The sequence below is a fragment of the Spea bombifrons genome, chromosome 3, assembly GCF_027358695.1.
Source record: "Spea bombifrons isolate aSpeBom1 chromosome 3, aSpeBom1.2.pri, whole genome shotgun sequence".
Lineage (NCBI taxonomy): Eukaryota > Metazoa > Chordata > Amphibia > Anura > Pelobatidae > Spea > Spea bombifrons.
In genome coordinates this window covers 115,339,608-115,352,385 of record NC_071089.1, presented here as the reverse complement: position 1 = coordinate 115,352,385, position 12,778 = coordinate 115,339,608, and the positions used below count along the sequence as shown (strand labels likewise).

The window sequence follows — 12,778 nt, the reverse complement described above, 5'->3', positions numbered from 1 at the left end:
CTAGTGCAGATTGGAGGCCACTAGTACAGATTTTAGGGCTCACCAGGCCACGTGAGGAGGTAGTGGCTCAGTAGACACTGGTGAGAGGGCACTTATACCTATCTTGCTGAAATAGTCCCATCACACAAATCAGTCACCCTGACCAGGTCAAACATACTCAAATGCACGCTTAAATAACATACACCATATGGACAAAAGTATTGGGACACGCCTCTTAATTATTGAATTCAGGTGTTTCAGTCAGACCCATTGCTACAGGTGTATAACATCAAGCACCTAGCCATGCAGTCTGTATTTACAAACACTTGTGAGAAAATGGGTTGTTCTGGAGAGCTCAGTGAATTCACGTGTTGTAATTATGATAAGATCCCACCTTTGCAATAAGTCAGTTTGTGAAATTTCATCCCCGCTAGATATTCCACGGTCCACTGACAGCGGTATTATGGGAAAGTGGAAGAGTATAGGAACAACAGCAACTCGTTAAGTCATAGAGCAGTGTCACCGAGTTTGAGGCGCAAGGTGAGTAAAAGTCGCCAACGCTCTGCTGATTCCATAGCCGAAGTTCCACTTGGAGCTCTTACTAAACAATACATTTGGTAACTATTCTGGTAGGACAGCTAATCTGTCCCAAACCACAAATCACCAGATATACACAAAGCCCAAAAATAACAGTTCTTTTAGCTCACAGAACCGTTTCATTCAGTGTTGCAACAGCAGGCGACTTCCAAACTCTGCTGTTTACAACCTTCTTAATAAGGCCTCAGTTCTTAATTAGTGGCTGCAGAGGAGACTAAGGGGTACAGCCCTAAAAACAAGCTGGGACCAAAATACTTTCCTTCCAGCACTTTACCTACCTCTCTCCACCCTTTCCTGGTGTCTACGGGGTTCGAGACTCCCTTCATTAACAGACCTGCCTTTCTCTTCATCACTATAAATATATATATATATATATATATATATATATATATATATATATATATAAATATATATAGCAGCATATCTGGTGGAGCAGAGTGGCATATCTGGGGGCAGAGTGGCGGCATATCTGGGGGCAAAGGGGCATATCTATAAGTAAGGTGCATTAAAATGGCTATTGGTTTTCTGTTTGTATGTAATATATGTTGACTAACTGCATAATAGATGCCAAAAATGTTAAAATACAGTGTGTGAGTTAGAATAAGCACCTAACTTTTAGGGTGAGGCCTATAATCGAGCCAATACGGTATATTATTTTACATTTTTATATTACACAAAAAGTAGTTGGAGCTTTATATAAGAAGCCTTGATGAAAATAAATGCTCATCAAGTACGTCCTGATTAAATGTCTCTCCAGACACGGTAGCTATGGAGCTAGAGCGCGATTCTTCCTTATGATGAGAAAGATGGCACCTTGAGGCAATGTATTTATTATCGGGATCTGCCTATTATTACTGTATACATCTCTGGGGGTTATTACTGTATACAGCACTGGGGGTTATATTACTGTATACCGCGCTGGAGGATTATTACTGTATACAGCACTGGGGGTTATTATTGTATACAGCGCTGGGGGTTATTACTATATACAGCGCTGGGGGGAGGGGGTATTAACCTCCAGCACTGTACACAGGGGTTTATGCTCAAAGAGAATTTTTTTTTTTTTTCATGAGCTTCCCCTTTAAAAGAAAAATACAGCTTTGGGGAGTGAACTAGAAAGAATGATCACTGGTTGGACTGGTTTGGAAAGCAGATGTTTTGTAACAAACCAGTTATTTAAATGTTTTTATGCAAGGCGGGTGTGATGTTAACAGAAGGAGCACAAGAGAACGCCGGGGAACATCTAAGATTCTGTAAGTAAATAGCATCTGATAAAAGCCAATATGCTGTACCCATTGAATACCATCATGGGTTCAATACCTTAAGAATTTGATGGTGAAGATCAGTCCCTGGAGTGTTTGTAGTCCTGATTTTGGTTTAGGGGTAAAGCATCCTGATCAGCCACATATACCGACAACCCAAAGCTGTCCATAGCAGTAAACGCATGTTGGAGGATGTAGAAGGGGCACGGCTGGACCTGGAAGGGGCACGGTTGGACACCCAAGAGCCCACAGTCCTCACAGACACTCACACAACTCATAGACACTCACACAGATAAACCTTCTCAATGTTACCTATGTAGGAAGCTGGATAGTCCGAACGACTACCTCCGCTGACTTGTGCTCCCTTAGCCTGGGACAACACACTTACCCCGGTTTCCCAGTCACTCGCCGAGACTCAGTGTAGGGTATAAACCAAAATGAAGACTGATTTATTTTAGACACAGGCGGCTGGATATATCCAGCAAAACACACATTAACATAATCAAGATATTGGGATACAAACCGCCCCCTTAATCTGCCTCCCAGAGACAACAGGGACAGTAACTGAATTAACATTACAATAGGGTCCCAAACTCCACTATCTATTACTGCCCAAATCAGTTCCAGGGATGGCCGGGGTAAATATCTGTAGTGGAGGAACTAGGGGGGAGGAGAGACTGACTTATGGGGTGGGGGAACTGACTTATACAACATATTAGTGCACCATGGGGGGGCTGACTTATACAACGTAGTAGTGCACCATGGGGTGGGGAAGAAGAGTCTGACATTAAACTGAAACAATGGCTGCCACTCCCTGGTCTTTTCAAAGTCAGGGCCCATAGTCGGTATGGAGGAGGCCGGCTCTCAGGCCTCTGCAGTTGCCCCAGTGATGGAGGGTTCCGTCACAATACTGTTAAAATTCCTTGACGTATTTGCCGGGTCAAAGCTATGTCCAAATGTTTAAATATCACTAGTAATTTTGCATTAAGCTTCACGACATGCACCAATTTTTTATTATTATTTTTGTCCTCTTTGTATAGGTTTTTCTAAAATAAAATGACTCCTGTTGATCCAGCCTCAGTACTTTTTTACTTTATTCTCTGTGTGTGTTTCCTATATTTTTACCGTTCTCGGGGTAAAAATATTTATTGGAATTTTCCTCCGGGGCCAAATCTATTATCAATCATTGGGACTTTGCATGTTTGGAATCTGAAGAGACCCTTTGATACACTTTTAAAGGTAATGTTTAATTGATTAAGAAATTCCGCATTGGAAAAATCAACCAAAAATATGATGTATTACAATCAAGATGTCTAATTTATCTAATTTTGTTGCAATAAACCCCCCTTTATCATCGATAAGCCTTAGTATTATTCTTAAGGATTATGAAATAGCCTTAATAAACCAGAATACACCACCAGTAAGTAAAGTGCTGTGAATTCGGTTGAGGTCTGATCACAGCTCCCACATGGTCACCTTGAGACACAGTAAAGTCGTGCGCCGATCTATGACATCATATCTTGGCATTCGTCAAGGCGGTTAGATGAGAGATCTTTGCTGTCCATAGCCTCCATAGACTTACATATACCTCATTAAAAGACCTCCATAGCCTCCATAGACCTCATTAAAAGACCTCCATAGCCTCCATAGACCTCATTAAAAGACCTCCATAGACCTCCATAGACCTCATTAAAAGACCTCCATAGACATCCATAGCCTCCATAGACATCCATAGACCTCATTAAAAGGCTCTGTGTGCCTTTAAGACACAGCGCGGCATATCCCGGCGCTCCGTTTGTATGGGATGCCAGCCATGCAGGGTACCTAGGGCAGCACCCAAGGTAAATATGTCACTGGCCCCAACTATAGCCACCCATCCAACGGAGATGCCTTGGTCTAAGGAACTGAATTGTTGATAGGGTATTATGTTGTTTTTCTTATTTTCCATTTTCAGTTATCCGAGCAGTATGGTTCAATATTCAGCATTCAGTTGGGTGCTGAGAAGATAGTGGTGCTGTGTGGCTACGACACCGTGAAAGATGCTCTCGTTAACCACGCCGAGGCGTTTTCTGGACGGGCCAACATACCAATCTTCCACGATGTATCTCAAGGATACGGTAAGTAAAATAAACGATACAAACCTTAAAACTTATAGTGCAGACAGTGATCCAAGCGCAAATACCAAAAACATATTACATGAAATGGAGGGCAGGTGACAGCATCTACGTTATTCCCCGATATCCACATCAAAGGACATGTCCGGTACAGAAAATTACCGATAAGAAACTCTCCATGTAAAATTAGTATAGATAAATCATAGTCATGTTTGACAGTGGTGGTTATACCATATAGGATGCTCAGGTAGTTGCTCAGAGCCTCAATTTTTTTTTCGTTTAGGGCCCTTTCCAGGAATGTAAATTCTACCATCCTCTTAGTCTGCCTTTTTACGCACTAGACACGCCATTGGTGGGTTTTTTTAATTTTTTTATTTCATAAGGTTTTATGGGTAAAAAATAAAATTAAAATGCGTGGATTATTCTTCATACCAATTTTTTTTGCTAAATTTTTATCTATTTTTTTGGCAAAAAGTTTGATCTGTTGTATTGTTCGCCTTACATGTGTTGATAGATTTTACCCATTTTTTTTTAAGGTGTGGCTTTTTCCCATGATGAAAACTGGAAAATTATGCGAAGGTTCGCCCTTTCTACACTACGAGATTTTGGAATGGGAAAGAAAACCATCGAAAATAATATTAACGAAGAATGTGAATCCTTGGTGGAAAAAATCAATTCTTACAAAGGTTAGAGTTTGTTTGAAATAATGCAGTTGGGTTTGTTTCGAAACGAATTCTAATATCTGATACAAAATACAAAAATATAGTTTTGCACATTTTACATTTGTTCTTGCACTTTTATTAATCATCCCCATTGAATGATTGGCTGTTTTATTGCTGATTCTTTCCAGGAGAGCCTTTTGATAACACCATGTTAGTGAATGCCGCTGTGGCCAATATAATTGTGTCCATAATTCTTGGCCATCGATTTGAATATGACAACCCAACAATTTTAAGACTCATGCATTTAGTAAATGAGAATGTGAGACTTGCGGGCAGACCTTCAGTGCTGGTAAGTTGTTCTAGCCTCCATGCCTTCTTTTCACGTTGATCTTGATCCGTTGTACCCTAGAAGTACGCTAAACTAACGAATGCTTGAAGCACCCAGCACTTGCTGGCTGGAAAGCACTCTCACTAAAATGGAATGGAGCGCCTTCTGCGCATGCACGTGAGGGGGTCTTAGTAGACTGCGACTAGTCTGTAGTTGGCTGAATCTTCCCTGCTATGTTTTTTGCAAAGTGGGACTGCAGCTGCCAACCTCCAGTCTTCTGAAACTACTCCTGCCATTAGCGACTGATTAAAAAAGTATGAAAGTATCAACGATTGCCTCCTAAACTTCAAAGGTTTCTCTGAAATGCCTCGATCAGGGCGCGCTGAACACATATTGGGGTGTTTTATGACAAAAAATGACTACCACAAAGTTTAACAAAGACTGGTGGTAGAATTAGTGCATGGAAAGAGTTAAAATACTAGCATTTCGAATACCCTGGGGTGTCTAGTTTTCAAAAATATATGATTTCATGGGGTAAATTGCATTGGCCGGCTTCAAAGATACCCGAAATGGCACATGGGGGGAAGACTTACCAGATTTGGAAAAAAAGCAAAAAAACATAAAAACATTGGGTATTTCTAAACTCAGGACAAATAGTAGAATCTATTTAGCAGGTTTTTTCATTACCTTTTATAGATGAGTAAAAGATTTTTCAAGTAAAAGTTAGAAAAAGTCATTTTTTTAATAGTAAATAATATGATACAATCAAAACAATGTCATCTAAAGAAAGCCCTTCTTGTGCTGAAAAAAACCCCAATATATAACTTGTGTGGGTTCAGTAAACGGGAAAGAAGAAAATTACAACTAAACACGAGCTGCGCGGAAATGTTAAAACGGCCATTGTCACAAAGGGCACAAAAAGTAAAATCAGCCTTTGTCATGAAGGGGTTAAAAGAGGTCAATACAAATTATGGCCAGGGTGCCCCTTTATGCCAGATCTAGATATAATTGCATTTTTCTTGCCATAGCTGTACAACTCCTTTCCATCTGTCCTGCAATGGATGCCTGGAAGCCAAAAGATTTACAAAAACGCCAATGAGTTAAAGATCTTTATGAAGGAGACTTTCATGATCCACAAGAAACAACTGGATATTAACGACAAGAAAAATCTTATTGACGCGTTCCTTGTCAAACAACAAGAGGTAACGGTGTATCCTTACCTGTTTATTTTTATATATTCTGCTTTACCAACAAAAATGAGCAAAAAGAGGTGATTGTGTCAGATAACTAAACCACAACATTGGTCGAAAGCACTTCTTCTAAATTCATCAAGTCCCCAAAATGTATCTAAAAGCATTGTATTAAATAATATATATATATATATATTATACACTATATGACCAAAATGTATGTGGACACCCCTCGTAATTATTGAGTTTAGGTGTTTCAGACGCACTCATTACTAGCAGGTGTATAAAGTCCAGCACATAGGCAAACATCTCTATAGACATCTTAATATTATGTATTTATTTATTTTATTACAGGAAAAGCCTAATCCGGAATTCTATTTCCACAATGAAAATCTAACGATGCTTGTGATTGATTTATTCGTTGCCGGGATGGAGACGACCTCGACCACCCTCCGGTGGGGCCTTCTTTTAATGATGAAATATCCGGACATTCAAAGTAAGATAACTATATATATATATATATATATATATATATATATATTGTAGACCTTCCAGAGATTGATGATTTAATTAGATATTTGACAATGTATACATCTAAAGAAAGGCCCAGGATAGTAGACCCGAATATAAGTCCCAAGCAATCGGGTGAGACACATCTAGCTGTACCTTCATAACAAGGCGTTGTAATCGTTGTCAGATTGAAAGAATTGGGTGAAACTGGAGAGATCACCAGTATGAATCCAGTAGACATTAAAAAAACACAACAAATAATCTAAAATAACAGTCCGTCAGTTAGACCACTATCCTGAATTCTGCTGTGACGGTGAGGTTTAATATTTTAGAAACTTCTATATGGCCTATCCATTGTATCGCCTGCATTAGAAATGTTTGCGCCATGTGCTATTTAATTGATATAGAAGTAAAAAGTAACAACGTAGAAAAACATATGCTTAAATGTATATTCTGACATAGTCTGGCTTAGACCAACTAGACCTAGGGCCGCCCGTCTATTCCCCCTTCTTGTATGGCAAGCAAGTCTCCTGCTATGCCGCTTCTCAATAAGTCTTCTACCCAGTTAACATCTATTTACCAAAACCATCAATGTCTGCCTTTAACAATGACGTTTTCCCATAGACACAATTACACAATTAAAATATTTCCTTTTGTGGTAATATTGTTTTGTTGGTTAGAGTATAGAGTTTTCCTTCTATATGATAATATTTTAATATATAACGCTTAAATGGGGTACTTTACTACCTGCATTTTTCGTAGAAAAGGTCCAAGAAGAAATAGACAGAGTGATCGGATCTGCCCAGCCTCAAGCAGAACACAGAAAGCTAATGCCGTATACCGACGCCGTTATTCACGAAGTCCAAAGATTCGGTAACATTGTACCAATCAGCATCCCGCATGCAACTACTCAAGATGTTACATTCCGGGGATATTTTATCCCAAAGGCAAGTATCTGAGTTTATAGCCGGATGAAGACATAAAAAACCCGGCTCTGCTTTAAATGTTGATGCTAAATTCAGGGTAAACATTAATAGAACCCCACCTTACGTCTATGGGAAGAATCATCATAACTTCCTGGGGTATAAAGGGACATTCTTCAAAAAAGGGTATGGAAATATCAATATGTGGGATTTGTTAAATGTACACTTCAGATATCATACGCGCTTTAATCCATATGATGGCTGAGTGTAAAAAATAAATATATATTATATATATATATATATACACACACACATATATATTAACCATTGGAATGCATAGAGGGACCCAACCATGCATTTTTCCCCACTAGTTGCTCCAAAAACATCTCTTCGGTAGCATTGCATATGTGCCGGATACTCACCGCCAGCCTACTCCGGCACATACATAGCAAGCGATTGCCTCCCTGGAGTTGAGCATCATGAATGCTGATGAAAGGACTTAGTAAGTATGTGCGCTCATGTGCGGTGAGGGTGATTAGGGCAGTATTTTGCCCCTTTAGGAAACGCATCACAGGCTGTAGACGTTCTTAATTATTAATGAATGTATTCTCTTGTACCATGACCAACAGAGGGAATTGAGTGAATCGTGTGGAATGACTTCTTTTATAGGACACTCAAGTCATCACAGTACTGACGTCTGTACTAAAGGATAAAGCTCACTTTGAGAAACCCGACCAGTTTTTCCCACAACATTTTCTAGACTCTGAAGGAAATTTTGTTAAGAATGAAGCATTTATGCCTTTCTCTGCAGGTAAACAATTTCCAAACATTTGCATCATGTTATATACCCTCAAGTCCTTCTAGATTTCTGGACCAGTTTGCTACGAGATGCGTTACCTATTATGTCCTGTTTACTCATTATGCTATACTGCATAATATGATGATACTATGCAAATCAACAAATAATAATCATAGCTAATATACAAAGAAGCCTGTTAGATCATGTCATCCATTTCTTTATTTATAGGTCGAAGGAGCTGCGCTGGGGAAAATTTAGCCAAAATGGAACTATTCCTGTTCTTCACCAGGCTGCTGCAAAAATTCACATTCCAGCCCCTTCCTGGAGAAGACCTCGACCTCACGCCACTTTCTGGGTTTACCAACCATCCGAAACCGCATCATATGCGTGCGCTACATCGCAGTTAGCACTAAACACCTGGACTTTTTATCTGGAATAAGCATTTTAGAATATGTGGCAATAAAATACCTGTTCTCCTGTTTTCTTCAATGACTGAATATGGTGCTACTTTTGAAGCAAAGAAAATAGTGATTTAGTGTTCCAAAGAATTCATAGACCATTGACTCCCAATTCCTGAAAGGGCAGATTTTTACACCCCTTTAAAATATAAGTTATGGTAACCACATTTCAGGTGTCCACACCTGCAATACCCCACACAAGATATGAAAAGGGAATGGAATAGCATTTTGGTTGTTCCTTGTTTGGGGAAAAGACACGTTAAAGAGTTGTTTCTCAGGGGAAGGCTGCAGCATTTGATTAGTGACTTGACATGAGGGATGAAGGAGAAGAGCAGAGTGAATTGTAACACCAAGACAGCAAGCGTGGTCTGTTGGGTGGATTGTGGCATTCTTATTAGTGATTGAGAGTTCACATAACAGGACTAATCAGAAGCTCAGTCTTGAAGATGTTGAGCTTCAGGTAATGGGACACCATGACCATGATGATGCAAGTCCATAAAGACAGTTGGTGAGATGAGTTAGAAGAAAAGGTGAGATTTCAGGAAAGGAAACATAAATTATCATGTCATCAGTGTTACTGAGAACCTATTAAGAACATATTATGTATGAGAAGGAGGCCGTATAGATGGAGAAGAGTAGAAGTAACAGATATGAGCCCTGAAAAACACCAAGTTCCAGGGAAGGAGACCGTAAAGGTGCAGTAAGAGAGGTATAACTTGAGGCAGAAGGGAAACCTGCAGGAGGTCAAGAGTGACGAAGGCTGTACTGAAGTCTAAGAGAATATGAAGAGAGAAGTGACCTTTTAGAGATGAGGAGATCATTTGTTATTTTGGTGAGACTGTTTGTAGAGGGAAACTAGAATACTCGAGGAGGTGTCGGTGTGGCAGAGCCTGTCCTGGTGTGTGTGTGTGTGTGTGTTTGGGCATCTGCGTGGCAGAGCCTGTCCTGGTGTGTGTATTTGGGGGTCGGTGTGGCAGAACCTGTCCTGGTGTGTATTTGGTTGTCTGTTTTCTGGCACTTTATTTACTGTAGGAATAAATAGAACTATGTAATTTTTATTTATCCAGAGATAAAACGCCCTCCTGAATTTGTAGTTACTTCAGATGACAAAACTTTCTTGGCCCAGAAACAAGTGAGAGGAAAAGTAAAGGCATTGTGTTATTTACTCTATTTCAATCTGCATATTTTATTCAAAAGGATTAATGGCAGTAAATTGTGGCTTCAGGCATCCTGTGTATGATTAGAATAAAAAGTGAGTAGTGCGCAATAGAATTATATAAATAATATAAGATGCAAATATACAAGCAAAAAAATGTAATAAATAAATAAATGTGAATGTGCTGCTGGTACACCTCAGAACAAATCCCCACTTTGTTAAAGAAAAACTACAAAAACATATATAGGTGACCGCGCCCCTCACACCAAGTGAGTATAAATAATGCAAATGATACCAATTCAATGTAGCTTCAAGGAAATCCGAGCAGTATGTAAAATTCAATCATAAAACAAAGAGAAAAGAAAAAAACATCATAGTGTAATTCATCAAAATAGTTGTGTGTATATATCTAACAGGCAAAATGGACCCTTACGTTTGGTGGGGCTTATTCAAGCCCATAAACCGCGTAGGGGGGTGAGCGGGAGGGATTGTTCGTCTCCCGAATAAATTTCAGTCTCCACCGTAGAATTATTCAAAACTTCGTGATCTCGGAAGAAGAGCGAGAAATCGAGGTAACTACTCCCAAATTCTTCAAAGCACAGATCCGGAGGCGAGGGTGAGATAAAGATGAATACTTTAATATATAAAATAAATAAATAATCGAACTAGCGGCAGTTTTCAAAATCACGGCGTCCCGCGTTCATCCACTGCTGCACAGCCGAATGTATATCCGCAAATAAAAGTCACGTCCTCCTTCTCCTCTGTCACAACGTGCAACGTACGACGCGTTTCGTGCTATACTTCCTCAGGTACGTTGGTGGATCCCTTTCTGTGCTCCTTTATAGCCGTCTTTAATTGATTAGATCAATGGTAAATTGTCCACATAGATTTGTCAATTGTCCATAATTGGGTTCTTCATTATAGTTAAAGTATATGCATTTAATAAATTAATTAAACAGGATCACAATATAAAATCATATTAAAATAGTCCTTAGATATATTCAAAACAATCCTTAATTATATTTGAAATAGTTCTTAATTGTATTTTAAAATATAGGTCTTTATCATTAATACTATAAGGGGATAAATTAGTTAATATACATTATCATAAGTAGTAAATCTATAAGATAACAACTATATAATAGATCATATGTAAATATACAGGATAAGAATATAAATGAATAAATATTCGCGTAATTCGCATATGTGGTATAAAATTATTATCACCATCCACATTAATTGGCCATGTAGTTAGGGGGCTATTTAAACTTCTTGCCTTAAAAATACATTGTCTCCTGAAATGGATTTATAAAAATATAGTAAGAATTCGATAAAGAAAGTACTAATATACCGATAAAAAAAACGATAAGAAAAAGGCCTCAAAATCATTTATACACTAGATAAAACAATTTTTATAAAATACATTATAAAATATATATATATATATATATATATATATATATATAAAACCAAAGTATTGATATATATATCATAATAAATAATTAAAAAATAATAATTTAGAGAAAATGACAAAGTTCAAAGTCATTATTCAATCCGTTCGGTATAAGAGTTTTTAAATTATAAATCCATTTCATTTCAGCCTTACCTAACTGGTCTAGAAGGTTGCCCCCTCTCCAAAAGCTATTTATTCTTGCAATCCCTAAAAATTCGAGACATTTTGCATCTTTATTATGATGTGTTAAAAAATGTAAGGGTACACTATGGTTTAATGCTCCTTTTTTAATGTTTCTCATATGTTCTTCTATTCGGATGTGTAATTGTCTCGTAGTGCGTCCTACATACTGTAGTCCGCAAGGACATGTTAGCATGTAGATCACATTTTTTGAATGGCAAGTTAATTGTTGTTTGATGCAGTACTGCTTCTTTGTTACAAATGAAGAGAAAACCTTAACTTTGTTTCTACTGCTTTCTTTAATGGTTCTACATGCTAGGCAGAGACCGCATTTCTGAAAGGCATTGTCTCCCTCCTGTATTTTTTGGTTTGAGATTTTTAAATAACTTCTAACCAGCTGATTTTTAAGTTTTGGTGCACCTCTAAATACTATTTTTGGATGTTGTCCCAAAAGTTCTTCCAGGTATGGGTCTGTTTTTAGTAAATGCCAGTGCCGATTAATTACCCTTTTTATTTCCATCCCTGCTCCATTATAATTAAGGATTAGAGGGATGTTGGTTGGTGTCTGATTTATTAGTTTTTTAGTTGCATTTGTCTGTGTGTATATCATATTTAACCGTTCCTTTTCTGCTACTTCTTGTATAGTTTTTTCTAGACTTTCAGGACTGTAACGTTTTTCTTCAAATAAGTTTTTAAGTTGTTTGGCTTGTCTCTCAAATTGTTTTTTTTCTGTGCAGTTCTTTCTCATCCTTAAAAACTGGCCCTTAGGAATATTTTCCAACCAAGGTAAATAATGACAACTATCTTTTAAAATATAACTATTTACATCCACTGATTTAAAATAAGTTTTCGTTTTTAAGACAGAGTCTTCTATATATATTGTCAAATCCAAAAAATTAACCTCTGAGGTGCTATATTGTGTAGTTAATTGTATCCCCCATTGGTTATCATTAAGTCTAATTAAAAATGTGTCCAAATCAGTTGGAGAACCATTCCAGATAAAAAACAGGTCATCTATATAGCGTTTATAGATTACTAAATTACCTTCTGGACCTAAATGTTGATGCACAAAAAGGTTTTCCCATGAAGACATAAATAAATTGGCATAACTCGGGGCAAATTTTGTGCCCATGGCTGTGCCTCTTATTTGCAGATAAAATTGGTTGT

The 12,778-nt window shown here is 38.0% G+C and overlaps 1 protein-coding gene across 1 annotated transcript; it reads left to right on the top strand.

Annotated features, from left to right (window-relative positions):
• Positions 1 to 2,878: 2,878 nt before the first annotated feature.
• On the top strand, positions 2,879 to 8,842 carry LOC128483467 (cytochrome P450 2K4-like). The gene is made up of 9 exons (XM_053459678.1): positions 2,879 to 3,077; positions 3,793 to 3,955; positions 4,489 to 4,638; positions 4,803 to 4,963; positions 5,971 to 6,144; positions 6,487 to 6,628; positions 7,405 to 7,589; positions 8,235 to 8,376; positions 8,593 to 8,842. The coding sequence occupies exons 1-9, from the start codon at positions 2,895 to 2,897 to the stop codon at positions 8,769 to 8,771; spliced, it is 1,479 nt and encodes a 492-aa protein (XP_053315653.1). The 5' UTR covers positions 2,879 to 2,894; the 3' UTR covers positions 8,772 to 8,842.
• Positions 8,843 to 12,778: the final 3,936 nt, after the last annotated feature.